This window comes from Talpa europaea (genome assembly GCF_964194135.1).
Source record: "Talpa europaea genome assembly, chromosome: 9".
NCBI classification, from domain to species: Eukaryota; Metazoa; Chordata; class Mammalia; order Eulipotyphla; family Talpidae; genus Talpa; species Talpa europaea.
In genome coordinates, this window is record NC_140076.1 from 9,016,378 (window position 1) to 9,035,952 (window position 19,575).

General features: G+C 57.9%; 1 protein-coding gene across 4 annotated transcripts in view; it reads left to right on the forward strand.

Annotated features, from left to right (window-relative positions):
• Positions 1 to 662: 662 nt before the first annotated feature.
• The window catches only part of ARHGEF10L (Rho guanine nucleotide exchange factor 10 like), a gene marked incomplete at both ends in the record, with an annotated part of 86,860 nt that continues 67,947 nt past the window's right edge, over positions 663 to 19,575 (forward strand). For all 4 annotated transcript variants that reach the window (XM_084242129.1, XM_084242128.1, XM_084242131.1 and 1 more), the window contains 5 exons: positions 663 to 699; positions 5,959 to 6,144; positions 6,897 to 6,927; positions 16,206 to 16,297; positions 17,735 to 17,818. In XM_084242129.1, the coding sequence (XP_084098255.1) occupies positions 663 to 699; positions 5,959 to 6,144; positions 6,897 to 6,927; positions 16,206 to 16,297; positions 17,735 to 17,818 (430 nt within the window). The remainder of the gene's footprint in view (positions 700 to 5,958; positions 6,145 to 6,896; positions 6,928 to 16,205; positions 16,298 to 17,734; positions 17,819 to 19,575) is intronic.

Consider the following 19,575-nt stretch of genomic DNA (forward strand, 5'->3'; position numbering starts at 1 on the left):
TTCTTATGCCACCTGCCTCTCCACAGCCCTTTAGTCCCCTTGGACCCGTGTGCCGAAGACTGGGTGGCCCCTTGCCAGCTGGCCCACCCTGTAAGGGCAGGCCTGGAAGACAGAAAGAGCGAATGGCCTTCAGTGGGGGCTGGTGAGGGCAACTGGACAGGAGGGAGCCGGTGGTTACTGGGCAGGCAGGAGGAAGAAGCGTCCAGCCATGTCTGTGAACGTCCAGCTCCCGGAAGTCAGGGGCCTGAGCGTGAGCTGCCTCTTGGGGCTGGAGCTTCACCTGTAAACAGGAGAGGGGGATGGAGGAGTCCAGCTGAACCCCTGGGCGCCCGAGGTTGGTCTCCCTTGACTTGGGCTGAAGGAGAGTCTGGCAGTGGGGGCTTCCCCCCAGCTCTGGAGGGGGCCTTGCAGCTCTGCAGCGGCTGGCCAGGCTTTCTGGGTTAATGATTTATGAACAGTGAAGGCCCGGCCATTCCTGGGGCTACCCTGTGCTGCTGGAGCTGCTGGGAAGGGGCGTGAGAGCTGGGGGGCTGGGTGCACGGGCCATGCCCAGTGACTCTCTGTTGCTGACGCTTTGGCCATGACGGCCCTCTAATGAGATCTCTGGCTTCTTTTCACAGGCGAGCGGCTGGACGCTGCTGGTCTGAGTGGGACCTTGTCTGATGGCTTCCTCCAACCCGCCTGCACAGACTGCCAGAGGTACGGCACCCGGGCCTGCTCCCTCCCCTCCAGCGGGGTGGGGGCTGCTAGCTAGGCCAACCCCAGTGTGAATAGCGTCCTTGGGGAGTGACTTCAGCCCTCTGCCTCAGTTTCCTTGTCTGCTAAATGGAAACAGAACTCCTCCTCATGGAGTGGGCTCTGGATGAGCGTTGGGGTTGAGGGAGGTGCGCTTGGGCGAGCTGCGAGTGAAGGGTAGGAAAGGAGCCCAGGGCCTGAGGGCAGCGGGCGGGGCCATGTCACTCCAAATGTTCAGGCTCTAAGGCCACTAGCCAGAGGTGGCCCCCCAAAGAAGAAAAATGCATCTCGATGCTAAAAGCCAGTTATTTGTTATCTGAAATTTAATTCTACCCGCTGTATTTCCTCTGGCAGCCCTAGCAGTGGAGCCTCAGGCGCTGCAGGTGTCCAGTGCTGGGGGAGCTGGACACAAGGCCATTTTACCTCCATCCCAGCTTCCTGTACTCTTGTCCCTTTTGGGGGAGGCAGATGGAGGGGTGGTAATGAGCGAGGGCTCCCTGCCACTGCCACCATGGCTTAGCAGATGCCTCTGGTCTGTGGTTCTAGTTCATCATCATGAGCTTGGGGGTGTTAGTGACACCACCTCCTGGTTGTGGCAAGGTTCACGTCCCCAAAAGGCCTGGCGCGAGGTGCTGGGTGAGTGGGAAGGATCAGTGCCATGGTGTCCGCAGGAGCATGGTCCTGAGCCCTGGTCGGTGCCTCTTCCTTCCTGAACCTCCATGTTCTTCTGCAAAGGGGGGCAGCTCAGTGGACTCGACTTCTCCACATCCCTGGGTGGCTTCCTGGATCCTCACCTCCTGGACTTGCTGAGGTTGGCTCTCCCAAGGGTGGGCATGTCCAGAAACATTACCGCTGTGTTTGGTCAGAGGGGCTGGAAGGGTGCAGTTCAGCTCTCAGTCACCCAGGCTGGGTCTCCCGATCTCTCCTGAGGAGCCACGTGTGATGGCCCGTGTCTCAGGATCCTGGGGACAGAGCTGGGGCTGATCCGTAACTGTCACATTGGTCCCAGGTTGCCCACCTTCTGGCCCCTGCTGCCATGGGCACCCTACACCCTCTCTCCTCTCTACCCAGGGGACCCAGCGTGGAGAGTCAGAACAATAACAACAATATATCATCTTAGCATTAAGTGGCTGTTGTTACCTGCTGGATGGACTGGGCTCTTTGCCAGTTTCTGATTCTTCAGGAGCTTCTCATTGTCTCACCAAACACCATCCCAGTTTTCCCAAATACCTCTTTAGCTGTCTTGCTGCCTCCTCTTCCTGGCTCATCTCCTCAGTCGCACTGGGTCCCTGTTCTCCACTCCTGCTGTGACCCGAGCCTACAGGCCCCTTCCCAGCCTGTGGGGCCTTTGAGCATCCTTCCTCTGCTATATCAGTCCGCTACACCCAGCAGAGAGCTCCTTGCTGGAGGAGCCATGTCCCACTTCTGACCTCCTGGCCCGGGGCCTGTCTGGAGCAGGTTGCTGGATACATGACAGGCTAGCCGGACTGCGGTCGCCAAGGAAGGGTGCAGAAATGACCCTTGTCCCTGGCCACAGCCTGTGGCCAAGGGGCCTGAGACTGGCCCGGGAGTGGGGAGGCTGCCCACGTCACCCAGGTTCAGGGGCTGAGCCGTGACTCATGGTGATGGTGACGCAATGACGGTGCTGACGGGTAGAACAGTCGCCATGAGAACAGCTGACGTTAGTGCAGCATCTTGCGCCAGGCGCTTTACGCAGCCCATCATCCTGACCGCCCTGCAAGGTAGTCACCATCAATGCGCTCGTTTTACTGATCAGCCATGGCAGCTTTGGGGATAACCTGACACCCACAGGCCAGTATGGGGGAGAGTGGACTCTCAGCCCACCTGGCCTGACTGTGTGACCTTGGTCACTACATCAATAATGGCCATGGGTCAAGGGCCCAGCAAAGTCAAGTGGGCAGGGGCCCAGGCATCAGAATGCATCTGTGTCTGGTAGCCCCAAAATAGCAGGCAAGGACTTTGTGGTATTTATTCTAGTATTTTTTTAACTTTGATTCAACCCATAGCCCGAGACATGACAATAGCATGTATGTGTGTGGGTTTGTGTGTGTGTATGTCTGACAGGCTCTTGGCATGTGCCTGCCATGTGCTGGGCCTGGCCTGGAGGCAGAGGAAGCAGCCGTGAGCCAGGCAGACATGAACATGTGCCATGAGCTGGCAAGGGCCGCAGCGGGAAATAAGCTGCCTGGCAAGTGGGGGTCCGGGCATCTCTTGGGGTGGTTTTGATCGTGGCAGCCTCGCTGGGAGATGACGTATAGTGAGACCTGAAGGGCTGAGAGTGGGGGAAAGTGCCTGGTGAAGAACATTCTGGCTTCCAGGACTGAAAGCGCAAAGGCCTGAGGCAGGAGCATGTCTGGTACATTCCTGGTTAGCAGAAGGCCTGTGTAGCGGGGCGTTGTGAGCAAGGGGGTGGCAGAGGAGGGTGGTAGAGGATGGTACACATACACATGCACACACACGGGCACACACACGCACAGCCACACACGCGCACACATGCAGGCTCACACACACAGGCACACACACAGGCATGCACAGGCATGCACAGGCACACACGGGCACTCACACACATGCACAAAGGTGTCAAAAACAATGTCAAACATCTTACCAAAGGTGATTTGTTAACATTATAATTTTTAAAAATCCTCAAAAGGCTGCCTGGGAACCCCCTAATTGATTTCATGACCCCACTGGGTTGGGAATAGTAATTTGAAAATTGCTGCTCCACCCCGGACACTCCTGCCGTATTTCCTCTGTTAATTCATCACGGGGGCCCGGCTTCCAAGGGCTGGAGGCACTTTAGGAGGCAGCGGGAGAGAGTCCGGAGTGTGCACTAAGGCAGATGCCGGGTCAAGCCGGCTCCCTGCTTGTTAGCTGTGGGGCTGGGAGCTGGGGGCCTGTTTAACCCTCAGACTCTCTGGGTCTCCCTGTATGAAATGGAGGTGGTGGTGAGGCTCCCTCCACCCCATCCCCAAACATTCCAGTGTTTTTTCTCTGCTCCCCAGGAATCTCTGCCACAGGCCACAGCACTGCCCAGAGGTGTCTATCCCTGTGTTGGCCTGAAGTGTCCCCTAGCTCCCAGGAGCAGGGGCTTGGCCACCCATTCAGTGGTCTCTACCTGGTCATCACCCCCAGAAAAAGTTAGGAGGATGGGGGAGCCCTGGTTTCTGCAGTAGCGAGCAGCTGAGGGAAGGACTTTTTGAACCTGATATAGTCGCATCTAGGGCCTCCCTGGTGGCGCAAGGGGTTAAAACACAACCTATGGAGCTATCTGCAGCCATTGAAGCACCAGTTAGATGCCTGGCCAGGGAGCTACCCACATGGCGCAGCAGACCTCTCCTATCTTGCCCGCTGCTCCCCTCAGCAGTGTGTTTCAGTCCATCTGCCTGCTCTGTTCCCCACTGTCTCTGGTGAGTCCTCTCACCTCCACACCTCTGGCCTGTACCCCAGTTCTTGTATGCATAAATAAATAAATCTTAAAAAAAAGTAAAATGTTCTGTTCGAGGAAACCCCAGGTTACGTGTGGGACGGATTGGATTTTTCTGGTCAGAGAGATGGCTGGAATCGGACACGTCCATCTGCCCCTCTGCAGCTCAGTTCTTGAGTCTCGCTGCTCCCCACCCCCCCATCCTCCCATCGCTCCCTTGCATCTCTGAACACCTTGGGCTGGGTCTGAGCGGGCACCAGACAGTCCTGTCCTCAAGGCTGTCAGGCGGGGTGGGGACAGGAATTACCTCAGGTGTTACTGTGTGACTCCACTGGGCACTGTGTGACCCCACTGGGCACTGTGCCAGTGAGGGGTGAGTGTGCCCCCAGGGGATATTGGCAGTGCCTGAGGACAGTTTCTGGGCCACAGCTGGAGGGTACCACTGGCTTCTACTGGGTAGTGGCCAGAATGCTGCCCCACATTCCTCAGCGCCTCTCGCGGCAAAGGTCACACGGCCCCAAAGTCAATAGTGGCCAAGAAGCGCTGCCCGACATCCCAGTCCATATTCACTTCGGCCTTGCCTGCTGGTGCTGCTTTTATTCTCCAGTGTCCAGAGGGGGAAACCAAGGTTCAGAGAGGTGGAGTGATGTGCACAGAACCTCACAGCTGAGAGGACCCAGATAGGACAGGCTGAGCCCAAAGCTAGACTGTGTGGCCTGAGCAGAGACAGGCCCCACTGCTCAGGGGAGCCCAAGGGCGGGTGGCTGACCTCACAGACTTTTAAAAGCCAGACCACACTGCCCTTGGGGTTTGGCTTGGGTTTGCATGAGGCTGGAGGATGGACTTGGTGAATGCGGGAGCTTCTGTCCAGGCCTGGCTCGTAGGAAAGACATCTTAGAAGGGAGAAGACCATGGGCTCGAGGTTGGGGCACTCGGACATGTGAGGGCTTGAATGCTCTCAAGGACGGAGTTCTTTCCTTTTCTCTGTGACACCCTGGGCCATGACCAGTCCCCGTAAAGGGGACACTCAAAGGGTCTGCTCTTAGCATTCGAGATTGGTTAAGAGGCACAAAACCAATTGTATCCGGTATACAGGAACAGATGGAGGAAACACACAGGGCTAAGACAGAGGAGAGGAGGCAGGTCCTCGTTTAGGCAGGCCGTCAGGGAGCTCTGCTGGAGACATGGAAGACATGGCCATGAAGCAGGTCTCCCAGGAGGGAGAAGTAGGGAGTGAGGCCTTGTGGGACAGACTCCTTGCTGGGAACATGGCCCCTAACCCTGCCCAGGCAAGTCTGTGCCTGGTACCTGAAGCTAGTACTCCAGGCTGCAAAGACTTGCATTGCAGGCAGCTGTGCTTCATGCCACGTGGCAGCCTGTAAGCGGAGCCTGAGTGTGTTCATTCACACACACGCCACGTAACCAGACACACATGCTCGCTTGGGAACACACACGGAGGTGAGTGCCCACGGGCGCTCGTGCAGATGCCTTTAGAAAAGCCCCCTTGCTCACAAAGCAGGAAAATAGAAAGCCAAGACAATGAAAGTCATACATGCACCCCAGTACTGTGCCACATGCTCGCCATGGAAGCTCGCTCCTCTCTGTCCACTGCCCATGGACTTAGCGCCGGAACCAGCCACAGAACACCCCAGGTTCCCTGGCCCGAACCACCTGGAATCTTGTCTCTAGGACAGACCCCCAGCAAATCAGCACTTCAGCAGGCTCTGCTCTGCTCGGCCCAAGACCCTGCAGCCCCACTAACTCCTCCTTCCTTCCAGGAGATCCGCTGGTTCCCGGAGGCCCAGGCCCCTCCCCCGAGGTGGAGGATGACCCTGGAGAGGCCTTTGAGTTTGACGATAGTGATGATGACGAGGACACCAGCGCTGGCCTGGGCGTCCCGGGCACTGCTTCAGAGAAGGACACAGACGCCCCACTGATCCACTTGGACTCCACCCCCCTCACTGGTAATGTGCTTCTGGGAGCCTTGGTCCTCCCGTTTCCGGGCTTCTGAGAGCTTAAGGCTGGGTGGAAGAGCCAGGCTCCCCAAGATGCCTGGTGCTCCCTCCACTGTCCCCAGAAAGCAGGAAGGGAGAAACCCTTGGGTAGGAGCTGCATTCCATTGCTTCCCTTGGGAAGTGGGGATTCCAAGCATTCCTGCTGCATCTGGTGGGGGCACTCTGGCACTTCGGATCTGGAAGTGGTTGGTCTGGGCTGTGCTTGTGTTTCTCCCAGAGAATCACACCAGCCAGAGGAGCCACCTCCCAGGGGCCAGGCTCCAGTCGGCCCTGGGGAGCCAGTGGCCCTGGGGGTGGGAGGGCCCTGATAAGGCTGGTGTTAAATGGCAGCTTTTGGGCTCTTAGATTTTGTCATCTCAGAGAGGCTGGGGACCGGACCAGCAGGAACTTCCTGCAGGCTTGGGACAAGGGGCTCCTTGAGGAGCTGGGGGTGGGGGGCAGGCCCAGGGCAGGCAGGGCAGCTGGTTCTGCTTGGAGTTGCGATGTGGGCCATGGGGATGCGGGTGGGAGTGGGGGAGGTGCAGGTAGGACAGGTAGGAGAGCTTAATGATGGTGGCTGGAGGGAGGAGGCAGGAATCCAGCAGGCCAGCCAGGCCCTGTCTCCCACACCCCTGGGGAGGCTGGGAAAGGGGCGGGGATGGGCTGAGTCCATGGGGCCAGCCTCCGGCCTGACGGGCTCTCCCTCTGCTCTTCTCCCGTAGACCCAGACCCAGCAGCCGCACCCCAGACGCAGTAAGTGAGCCTCGTTCCTTTGCCTTGGCATTGGGAAAAGGAGAGACTGGGCAGGAGGTGTGGGCAAGGGTGGAGCTGTGACTGGGAGCCCCAAGACAGGTCTTTGCCAAGGAGGATGCTGTTCAAGATGCTTGGCCCCAGGAAAAGGTCATTCCCTGACACTCATGTGACTTCTTCCTTTATTTTGTCCGCAAGCCTGTGAAATTAGGCAGGCTGGGCTCCAAATCCTGTCTCTGCCCCTTGCTAGCAGCATGGCTTGAAGGCCTGGTATAAACCCTTCCTGTGTCAGCCTGTCCCTGTGCAGAGTGGGGCAGAGTACCCACCCCCTGGGTGGAGAGTCCCATGGCTGGCTGCTGGTGTTTGGTGCATCCATCCACAGCAGTGGTCTTTGCCATCTGCTGGGTCAGTGCCCTTCCCACCCCACTGCTGTTGTTGCCAGGGTTGCTGCCTCTCTCAGCCTGTGAGGCTGGGTGGCCTGATGGCCCGAAGTCGGGCAGGTGCTGGGTGCCAGCCTGGGTCTTACTCCGCCCCGGCATTGGCCGCGGATCCTGGTGCAAATTACTGCCCTCCCGTCTGTGCTTTTCTCATTGGTACAGTGGGCCCCTGACTCCTCCCTAGAGGGAAGCACTGCCCGGTGAGACCACGTCGTAGGCGTGGCCACAGTCCCTTCTGTGGTCTTTGGCAAGCCGCTCTGGGCTGAACTGCCCATGGTGGGTTGGGGCCCTGAAAGCTGTGGCCTCTCCCGTGTCTCTTCCCTGCTGCGTGCTGCCTGGCTTTGGGCACGCAGGTGCTCAGAGTCCGTTTCTAAAGGAAGTAGTGAGCGGTGGTCTAGACCCTGGGGCCTGAATCCTGACCACTCTGGTGGTAGTGGGGGGTCTTTGAACCTCCCTTGGTCTTCCTGAGAGCTGGGCCAGGGGGCTGATTCTTCAGCAGGAGCTGCCCTGCTGGAGCAGGCTGCGGCCTGGCCCTGCAGCAGGAGGTAGTCTCGGATTCCCGTCTGGCCCAGGACCTCCGCCTGTGCTCACTTGACGCCTGGAGTGGGCGGACCTTGGGAAAGCTTCTGCCGGGCCTGCTGCTGTATAATTAGGGCCAGAAGTAGGGGCCAGCCTCTCCTCCCTGATTAGAGACCTGAAATGAGTCAGCAGCACCTGTTTGTCCTGCACCTGGACTGGGGAGGTCGGCCATGGCTGTGGTCCCCCTGGATTCTGGGTAGCCTCCAGGGCAGGTCAGGCTGAAGCTTCCATGAGACTCAGCTGGCGAGGGATGTAGACACGTGCAAGCAGAGAAGGAAGCCCTGGGCGTGGGGACTGGGGCTGGACTGCAGGGGTCTGCAAGGCAGAGGGCAGTCAGGGAAGGTGTGTTTCGGGGTCTGGGTTTAGCACAGTGTCGGCTGGCGCCTCCTCACTCCTTGTCCAGTGCTCCCTCCACTCTTGGTCATTCCCTCCCTTTCAGTGACTTAAGCCCGTCTCCACTCCTCCCTGGGTGGTGACATTCTCTTCTGGAGCCCCCCGGGAGGAGAATCTTCCCGTTTAGTTTCTTCTCATTTTTCCCCCAAAAGGGAAAAAAAGGTCTAAAATCCTGCCTTGGAAAAACAAGCCTGCAAGTGGAGGACACTTCACGTCCTCCTGTGTTTTCTTGGCCCACCTGCCCAGGGCTTTGCTGGGTTGCTTGGCAGCCTGGCGAGGAGCTGGGGCTGCCCACTCTAGGCTCCTGACAACGGAGTGAGCACAGCTTCCCAGATCGGCTGCCTGAGTGTCTCAGGCCCAGCAGGGCGGGAGGTGGCAGCCCTGGTCCCCAGCTCGGGTGAGCCGCCCTGGCAGGAGCATGGTGGGCAGGTGAGTGGATGGCCGGGCTCTGAGCCACACCGGCCTGGCTTTAAGGCTGGCTCTACTGCTCACTGGCTCTGTGTCACGGGGCAAGTTGCTTCCTGTCCTGAATCTTGGTTTCTTAATTAGTTAAAGGGAGCTGGTAAGTCTCCCATCTTGCCGGACTCTGTGAGGGGCACAAAGGTTCGTGTCTGTCCAGCGCTTAGTCTGGCCGGCACATGCTGGCCACTCCCAATGTGCCTGTGTCGCTGTTCTGCATCCGGGTCTCGGCTTGGCTTTAGCGGGAGCTGGTTGGCCCTGGTCTCTGGACTCAGACAGGCCTGGGTGTGACCCAGCTCTGGCTGACATGCTGCCAGAGTCTGCCCTGGGAAGAGAACTACAGCTGCTGGCTGGTTGGTGGTTGGGGCGGGGGGGGGGGGGTGCGGTGAGGCTGACTGGCAGTCGAGGTGACTCTGCAGGCCTCTGGCTCTGAGGCCTGTGGAGGAGGCAGCCAGGCTGCTGTGGGGTAAAGAGAGCTGCTGGCATTGCTGGGTGTCTGTTCACCTGAAGCCCGTGGGTGATTTTAGGCTGCTCCACAATCCAAAGGAGTGAGGATGGTCTCAATTGTGTGCACCTTGCTGTTGGGCACAAGTACAATGGAATCCTACTCACCCACAGGAAAGATGAAACGCTGCCATTTACAGCAAAATGGAGGGAGTGATGCACAGTAAAGCAAACCCTGGACATATACATAGCAGCTGGCTGGATAAAGCAGGATGTGGACCCAGGCTAGCAGGCTCCAGCAGATTATGTGGCCTCTGGAGGTCGTCGGGTGAGGGAGGGTCAGAGGTCCATAAGGGAAGGCTGCGGGAAAAAATAAAGACTCAAAGCACAAGGAGCTCCGCTCGCTGGTGACACTTTCTCTTTCCCCAGCTGGTCACGTCTGTTGTCAGATAGTGACATCATAATCGCAGTGATGGAAATAATCACGATTACTGATTAGCGGGCACGGAGCTGAACGCCCAGTCCCTTTCTCCTCGTCTCCAGCAAGCAGACACTGTCCTTACCCCATTACAGACGGCGACGCTGAGGCTCAGGGAAGCTCACTCAGGACCGAGACAGGATGCTGGCAAGCCCCAAGGCTGGGGTTTCACCTCTGCGTTACCCCAGGAAGTGCTGGTCCAGGCCCAGAGCCTCATGGTGGGTTGTGGCCCCCCCAAAAGAACCAGCCGGTGGTGTGTGTTTACTGGGTTAAGGGTTTTGCCTGTGAAGAGAGGCTCTCTGAGCCCTGGGAGAATAGCTTCAAGCAGTCGGTGGGGTCTCCCACGCACCCGGGGAACCGGGCACAGTGGCCTCGATGCTGGTGCTGCTGGTGATTCTGGGTGAGGCCCTTCCCCCAGACATGGGAGAAGAGTAAAAGCAGACCCCCCCCCCCCCCAGAGGTCTGGTGATGGTGGAGGGGGCATGCAATTGTCACCCCTTGGAGAGAGGGTATTTTGGGTGGTGGGGGCGATTTGATTGTTGCTGTACCTGCAGCAATAAATCAAACTAATAAATTTGGGGCATCCCTCAGAGCCCATATGCAGGGCAGACTTTTCCTGGTGGACTTTGAAGCCTCTACACTCACAACCCCCTGAGCTCCTGTGGCCTAAAAGAGCTGCCCGAGTACCCAGTGGCCACCGGGAAGCCAGAGCATGTGGCCACTGGACTCAGGCAGCACTCTTCACCTCTCAGTACACCAACCCCTGGACTCTGGCCCCCTCCAGGTTGTTTGTTTTTCCTGCTCAGTTTTGCTGCCAGGCTCAGAGGCCCCCTCAGCTTCAGTATTGCCTGGTGGGTCAGGCCTTTGGCTCCCTGCCCAGACTCTCAGTGGCTCCCTGGAGGTGCCTTCCTGGCTGCCTTTCCTGGGTCCATCCAGATAAGATGGACTGTGCTGCCCACCCTGGCCTGGACCCTGAGGGAGACGGTCAGGCAGCTGGACTTCTGTGAGAGGCAATGAGTCGTGTCCTCCCCTGAGGACACACAAGCCAGTGCCGAGACACCAGAGGGGGCCATGCTCAGCGTTCAGACAGGACAGACTTAGGTACAGTACAAGATGCCTTCTTGTCTGCGGCTTTGAGGCTTCTGAGGTTAGTGGCGTTGGGGGACCATGGTGGCTCTTAGGAAGGGCAGGCTGATAAGGTTGGAGTGTCCCCCAGCACTGTCATAGAATTCCCTCTGAGTTTTCCAGATCCTGGAGACCCAGCCTGGGGTGCTTGGAGCCCTGGGCTGTGCTTCTGACTGCTGCCTTCCCAAATCTGAGCACCTGTAGCCCCCCGAGTCCTGTCCTCAGACACGGCAGATCGTCACCCCAGCGGAGTCACTCATGGGAGGTTATGGGGTTCAGGCCTCCTTCTCCAGCCCCTCAATCAGAAAAGCTGTATTTTATTTGTTGTTTTCCTTTCCACCCCTGGTTTCAAGGGTTTCCACAGTAGAGCTGTGGCCTTTGAATCACAGACTCTTTTGAGTACCCACTAAAAAGCCAGCAGCCTCCCTGTGAAAGGTACCCTTGGACCCATGTGTTACACTGAGCACCCCCACTGGGGGCCTGGTGAGGTCCACCCCTGGTCCTGCACAGGGGTGCTCTGCCACCTTCATCTTCCATCCCTGGTCTCTGGCACAAAGAAAGTACCATCCAGTAGTTGGCACGTGCCTCACTTTACAGTGTGTGGCTCATTCTGGTCCTCACCGCTGTGCTGGCAGGTAGGCCCCTCCCCCAAGCCTCCCACTCTAATCCCCAGAGCAAGCTTGGCAAAGGGACTTTGCAGATGTGGAGTCTCTTGCCTTGGGGACACTTCCCTAGACTACTTGGGAGACCCAGTACATCCCAAGTGCAACCAACCAAGGGTCTGAGGTGGCTAGATTAGGCAGGGGACATGGGACAGCTTCTCCCTCCCACCTCCCTCACTTTGCTGAAACCCATTTTGGATTTTCACCCTCCACAATTGTAAGATAATATATTTGCATTGTTTTAAGTCCCCAACGTTGCAGTCCAGGAGGAGACTAACAGAAGGAAGGTGAAGGGGATTGTTATGGGCCCCCTTCTGCAGGCCCAGAGAGGTGTGGTCACTAGCCCCAGGGCCTGGGCCGGCAGGTGGTGGTGCTGGGGCTCAAAGTCAGGGGCTGCTGCCCTTGGCCATTGTCCTGTTTGTTGATTGGGAATCCCACTGCCCTTCACCCCTGTCCCCCCACATCCTCCCACCCCACATATCATTATCAAGCGCCCAGGAAGAGCCTGGTGGTCCCTGCCTGGCTGGTGCCTTGCCTGTCATTTCCTGTGATGTGTTTCCTTTCTTCCTGTCTTTGTTTCTTTTTTTTTCTGATAAGTCATATGTGTTTATTATTAAAAAAAAAAAAAAAAAGGAAAGTACAGAAAATGACAGAGTAAAAGTGACCTTTAATTCTACTGCTGGGCTCCGGCCCAGCTTCCTTCTGTGTGTACACACACATACGCAGGATTCTTCCTTTAATGGAGCTGTGGTTTTATTGCACATGCTATTTCATGGCTCACTTTTTAACTTAATCAACTTAACTTTGCATTCCCCTGCGGGAACCCGTGTTCTACACCACCCCACATGGCTCTCGACGAGCCATGGCTGGGGGATGGTGCCTGTCCACAGTGGACCACACTGCCTCGAGGTTTCAGAGAGGGAGGCCAGGGTCTGCATGGCCTCCTTGGCTGTGGGACCAGGCCTGCTCATGGAGGTGGCTCCCTCATCCAGGTCTGTGTTCTGGACACTGCATGGGGGCTCTTCTCCAGATTTCCCGAGGCTTCCCCCCTGCTCTACTCAAGCAGAAGTGGATCTGTGCCCACGTGTGGGGCAGCACGGACAGACTGGCACTGTGGATGCTTCTTGTAGGGGAGGGGTGCGGCCCTGATGTGCAGGGCAGGCCTGCAGGTTGGAGCAGGACGCTGTCGCTGAAGCGGCCCAGAAGGATGGGGCTGGAGTAGCCTCGGCAGGTGCCAGACCCCCGTGCCTTCTTCATGCACTCCTTACCCGAACCCTGGGAGGGAGAGATCGTCACCCCATTTCACAGACAGGGAAACTGAGGCACAGAGAGACACTAAGTACTTTGGGCCAAGGCCCTGTTTATTCCTCACAACAGAAAGTAGACCCAGTTGTTCACTGTGGCATGAGTTAAATGACACTAGGTGACGTCCCTGCTCACAGAGCAAGAGAAAGAGCCATTTATCCCAGGTCTTCTGAGTCCTGAACATTCGCTTCCTCGGCCCTGAGCCCGGGAACCCTGGTTCTCAGCCTTGGCTCACGGGGGAGCCAGCGGGGAGCTTTAAAAATGCTGATACCTGGGCCCCTCTAGACAAGGGGTGAGAACTGGGGCTGGGCCTGGCTGGGCTGTGGGCTTCCCGGGGGCTGGCGTCATCTCTTCAGGTGGTTATAACCCTTTGTCTTTAACAGATTAAAAAGTTGTTGGGGCAGGAAAGAAATCTGGCGGCAGGTTCATCTGCTGTTCTTTTGTTGTTCTTGGAGTTAGGGGTAGTGGAGATGGGGGGGCTGGGAATTGCTGGGGACAGTCCTGCTGGGAGCCCCCTGGGCTGCTGATGGATTCATGAAAGGCCATATTTCTCATACCTTGTCCTGGAAGAGGGCCTAGAAATGCCCTGTGGGTGTTTGGTCCAGCTGGCCAGACCTTCAGAGCAGTCTGGTTTTGGGGTCTTCCCCCCAGCACCCACACTGTGTCACCTGTGGGATGGAGCCCCGAGGAACTGTCACCCACAGAGATTCACTATGAAGTGGGGCCTGCACCGGTGGCTGTGGGGCATTGGGACACTGCCCTTCTCCATAGCGGGGTGTCTTATCTTTAAAAAGCCCTGGGAGGGCATTGGTGTCCACGGTGGAATGGGGCAACCAGGATTGAGCCTGTCTCTGCTGTCTGGAGACTCTCACTCCCCTCACCTCCTCGCTGGTCCTCGGGAGAGTGGGTGGGCCAAGGAGACCCTGAGGGCACAGTCTGGTTGAAGGTGACACTGTCGCTGTGGGACTGGGAGGGTCCTGGCCTGTCTCCTCTTCTCTACCCAGCTCTCATTGTCTGTTCCTCTCTGTGGGCTCACTTCTTCCTTTGCACTGGGGAGGTGGTGACACCACCTTGTGAAACTGGTTGCGGTCACTAGCCTTTCTCTCCTGTGCAAACTGAGAGGCTTAAGAAGTGCAGGAAGCTGAGATAAATGTGAGATAATTGGCCTCTTACTGCTCTTGATGGCTCTTTGCTTATCGGGAACCTTTGTGGAGGCCCCAGAGTGAGTGTTTGCACAGGAGCATTGACTTTCCTGGCAGCAGCTGGGAGTGGCAGCCAAATGGCTGGGTGCAGGTTGGGCAGTGGCCTCGGTGGGCAGCTGAAGGGACTAGGAGGGAGGACGCACTTCCAGACTCCTTTCTCTCTCTGCCCTCTAGGCACATGCACCCTGAGCGCACAGCTCCCCTGCCTTAGACACATCCCTGACCTGGGGGACCCGCCCCCCCTCCTCCACCTGGGAAACACTTGCCCCAGAGCCAGTGCAGAGAGCCAGGCATTGCAGCCAGATCAGATCTTTAAATCGCAGCTCTGCCACCTGCTGGCCAGGTGACTTGGGGCAGTGGACTTGCCTATTGGGAGCTTCATTTTCCTCACCTGTGAAATGGTGACCTCAGGAGGGTGAACCTCAAGCTTCCAGGACACTGCTGGCAGACACCAGCAGGCCACAGGCCGGGACGGGGCCTTCTCTAGCCAAGCCTGCCTAAGACTCCTCTGCCCAGGGCCACCACTCTCTTCTCTGGGGATCCTGGTTTGTGTGCTTGTCTCAGCCAGGGAGGTGGCGGGGGTGCGCAGGAGCTGGACTGCTCTAAGCTATGTGGTACCCCACCCCCATCTCCAAGCCCAGGACGCCTGGGCCAGTCAGTACCTGGGGTGCCTGCTCCCTGGACCTCTGAGCCCAGGCTGGCTTTTCCGGCCGTGCAGGTGGCTTAGACCTTTGCTGTGCTTTATGGTGGCCGCCAGCCACATGTGGCTATTTAAAAGTCAATTACTACTTAAAAATAAATATAACCAAAAATTAGGTGTGTTGTGTTTTGGTCATGCTCAACCAGGAGGCTCATGTTGCAGCCTCTCTGGCTTTCATAGTGTCATGAAGTATTTCCAGATCCTTTGTGGAGCTGCCTGGCTCGCCCAGGGCTGTCCAGCCCCCTGGTGTCACTCTTAGAGTTTATCCAGGGCCTTCACGTGCTCTCTGGTTGACCTGCTCCGCGGCCTTGGGGCTGAGTGTTACCACTTCTCTTGAATGGAGACTTGAAGTTGCCACCGTCTTGGTACCCAGAGCTATTTCTTCCCTCACTTAAAAAAACATAAAACATCTGGCTACGTCCTGTGAGGCTCGGGGTCTCATGCTGCAGCAGGTCTGTGATGTAGGTGAATTTTTTAAAAAAAGATTTATTTATGCATATAAGAACAGGGGTACAGGCCAGAGGTGTGGGGGGTGGTGAGAGGATTCACCAGAGACAAAGTGGGGAACAGAACAGGCAAATTGACTGAAATACACTGCTGAAGGGAGCAGTGGGCGAGACAGGAGAGGTCTGCTGCGCCATGTGGGTTGCTCCCTGGCTGGGGATCGAACTCATGCTGCAGAGGCTGCGGATAACTTTATAGGTTGCTTCTTAGCCCTTTGTGCCACTGGGGAGGCCCTGTAGGTGAATATTTTAATGTGAGTTTCCAGCTTCCACGTGGCACAGTGGGAAGAACACAGCTTTGCAGGGGGCGGAGCGACTCTGGGTGAGTAACTGAGTCTCTGTGAGCCTCGGTCTCTTCATCTGCAGAATGGGCAGCAGTGCCCCCTCCTGTGCCATCTTGCAGAGTACAGTGTGCAGTCTCGTGACTGGACTGGGGCCTTGGGCTTGGGTGAGACAGCACCGAGGCGAGGGCCCTTCCTGCTGCTCTCTGCCTGCCCTAGGCCTTCCCCTCTGCCTCTAGCTCTGGTCCTTGCCAGTGTCTCTCAGCCCCACCCATCCTCAAATGTGTGGTAGGACTGATTCTGCCTCCCATGCGTGGCCTCTTCACGTTTGCCCATCCTTGTCTCTCTCAAGCGTCCGGTGCCCCCGCCCGAGACTCTACTTGCATGGGGGGGTGGGGGATGGAGAGCACCCCCGAGTCTGCCCTGGCCCGGAGTGCCCTTGATCCTCCTCACCAGGACTCCGTGGTGTTTCTGCTCTTGTGAAGCCTCATATCAACCTTCCAGTGCCTTCTAAAGATGGGGAAACTGAGGAGAAAGGGGCCTGTCCTAGTCCAGCCCCCCTGACTGATGGCTTTGGGGGCCGCTGCTCCAGCCCCTCAGCCGCCCTTGCCCATGCGAGGTGCCTTCCACGCTGGTGCACCCTCCATCCTGGCCCTTGGGCTCGCTGGTGGCTCCCCTCCCTGCCTGCTCACCTGTGCTGTTCTGGCCTGCAGGGTACTGCCTGTGCTGAGCAACGGAGATGCTGGGGATGCAGCTTTCTCTGGGGTCCGGCGCTCCAGCTGGAGGCGGAAGAGCTCCCGCCGCAGTAAGTAACCCCTGTCCTTGGGCCCAGGCGGGGACTGCTAGGACAATGACCTCAGAGCCCTCGCTGAGCTGAGGGGCCATCCTCACCGGGGGGTGGGGGGGGTGGGGGTGGGGGTGGGGGTGAGGAGTGGGTGGGGGTGGGTGGGTGGGGTGGGTGATGGGTGGGGGTGGGAGGAGGTGGGTGTGGGGGGGTGGGTGTGGGGGGTGGGTAGTGGGTGGGGGTGGGTGGGGGCATGGCGGCGGCTCGGGGGGAGGTGGTGGCATCCACACTGGAGTGGTGCCCCGTTTGCAGCACAGTGAAAGCTGTGCCCGGGAGCAGAGACAGGCTCCTGAGACACTTAGGGAGCCCCTGCAGCAGCTGGGCCAGGCGGGGTGGTGGGTGACTGGTGATTGGACCAGGTCCCTTGTTGGAGCAGAAGCAGACAGCATGCAGGATGGGTGCCAGGATGGGGAGGTGGCAGCTCCGAGACACAGGAATCCTGCAGGCAGAGGGCAGGGGAGTGGGGCCAGGGGAGGGGAGCAGGCAGAGAGGCTGTTGTGCAGGAGCCCAAGGATCAGCCTGGCCCCAGGGAGCAGCCATTTTCCACAGGCAGCAGGGAGCCGTGAGGCACGCGATATGGCCACCTTTGCCTTGCAGTTCAGTTTCTCCTGGGTGGGCTGGAGCCGGCAGGGACGCTGTCCTGGAACAGGAGTCTGCTGGTGGATCAGGGGCCTGGGGAGGGGTGGGCTGGCCTGAGAGCCACACGGGAGGCAGAATTCACATGGGCATGGAGAGGGGTTGGGGACGAGGCCCTGAGGGTCCCGGAAGCATCACATTTTGGACAGTGGGGACTTCACAGTCCATCTGGTTCCCTGTCTTCCCTCACCTGCGGGTGAGGACAGCTCCTGTCAGTGGAGGAGGCTGGTTTCTGAGCCCAGAGATGGAGCACACAGTCTGCGGGGAGACTCCTTGGCTTGTCCCCATTGGCACCGCTGGCGTGGGCAGGATGGGCACTCTGCCACACTCCACCCAGGGAATGTCAGGGATGCAGGTGCTCATTTGCCAGCTGAGTTTTGGGGACTTCCTTAGCCCCACTTTTCAAATCCACCCTGCCCCCCACTGCCATTCTCTATACTCACTAGGGCTGCTTTGCCCTCACCCATGGGGGCAGCTGGCTCCTTCTGGGGGGAGTCTGGAGACCTGGACCACTGAGCATGCTGGTGCCATGAGTCAGACAGGCAGGCAGCTGTGGGTAGCGGGGGGAGGCAGGGGTCTGCTGAGGTCACTGGGAGAGTCTGCGGGGCCCTGATAATGGCTGATGGGTCTCCCTGGGACTGGCCTAATCACCAGGATGCTGAGGAGGGAGGTGCTGCCAGTGCCTCCCTGAGGTCAGCCTGGCAGCCACCAGCTGCCAGGGCCGCCACAGCCTGGCTCCTGCTCTTCCACCTCTTTCCTCAGTCGACCGGTTCACATTCCCTGCCCTGGAAGAAGATGTGATTTATGACGACGTCCCCTGTGAGAACCTGGATGCCCATCAGCCTGGTATGGCCTCTTCCCAGCTTCTCTGGGGACCCAGGGGTGGGGCCAGGGGGCTTTCGGGTCTCCTTCCACTTCTTGCCCAGGCACCACCCAGCTCCTCCTCCTTGTCTTTATAAAGTGAGTCAGTCATGCAGGGGGTGTGTGGGGGCTGGAGAGCGTGGCCGGGCTGGGGAGGGGCCAGGGCTCCTTGTCCTTGATTTCTCCTCAGGAAGATGGGTGAATGATTGGGTTCCCCAAGTGTCAGGGGAAATGACAATTTCCTTTCACCAAAGGGTGAAGCAGAGAAAGCTTGAGAAAGCTAGTGCCCTGCCGGCACTGAGAAGGGGTGAGAGCTGCTCCCAGGAGGGGATGTCTAACAGCAGCCCACGGCAAGGGCCGCTTTGCCTGCTCACACCGGGCCAGCGACTCTGCCTGTGTTGTCCCAGATGGGTCTTGTCATGTCTGTGTGTCTCTCCAAAGCTTTGACTTGGGGTCTTATGCCCTCATTTCATAGGCCAGGACTGGAACTCAAACCTGGGTGGTCCTGACTAAGTACAGTGCTCTGCCCCTTCCCCAGGAGGATGCGGGCAGCCTTTCACGACAGAACAGCGGCTCACTCTCACTGTTCAGTCAGCCCTGTGAGGTTGGCGGGGCTTGAGACTCCAGTTGATGGTCACATCAGAGGTTAAGCCACCAGCCCTAGACAGCACAGCCAGGACTTGAGTGGACAACTGCTTGACTCCGCTCTTTCTACTATACCATCCTGCCTGCTTTCAGGGCTCCCCACCTTCTGGGGGAAACAACCCCTGCTTATGCCTGGCTCCTAGTGTGATGGGGTGGCTGTGAGCATCCTGGGGCTTATGAGGGCCGAGATGGGAGAGACACACAGACATGACAAGACCCATGGGCTCCCAGAGCCCCAATCCTGACTGACCCAGGCCCAGTGATATGGCCATCCCTTTAGCAAGCCCTGGATGAGTCTGGAGCATAGTTCCCTGCCAATCGATCATTTGAATCCTGGGAACAGTGGGGAGAAGACACGGTGTGCTGGTAGGCGATGGGGTCTCCCAGGAAGGTCCCAGAGCTGGGAGAGCTTAGTGGCCTGTTGTTGGGTCCCTTGGGGCTATTTTCCCATGGAATCAAATCAAGGATCTTGTTCCCAGTCTTTGCATGTCCCCAGGGTCTGGCCATGTGGCATGTCCCTGCCTTCCTAACACTTACCCCAAGGCAAGGTGGTTAAGAGCTGGGGCCTGGGACTCAGCTCTGAGCCTGCAAATCCTGCAGGGCTCAGGGGAGAGCGGAGTGTGGCTCTGATTGGCCTCACTTGGAATTACGCCCAGCACGGCGTGGGCTCATGTCCACATGGACTGGTGTGGGCTCAGCGTGGCCTTGGGGGCGAGGGTATCGGCTGAGGTGGGAGCCACACATGCCAGTGGACACACCATCCGGGGCTCAATTCTGGGCTCTGCTGTCAGTGGGGACAGGGTTCTGGGCCCTTGGGACTGGCCTCTCTCCTATAAAACCAGTATCAGGGGAACGATTGGGGTCAGAATGGGGGGGTTGCAATTGTATGGGGAATATAAAAATAAAATGTATTATAAGAACTTTAAAAAAAAAAAAAAAAGAAAAGAAAAAGAAAAATACCGGATGGTCTCACTCATAGCAGGAATCTAGAAAACTTAAATAAGGGACCAGGCAAATGAATAACTATAAGAAAGTGAAAATCAAAATCAACAAAAACCTATGAACCAGAGACACTTTTTGGGGGGTGGGGGGCAGGA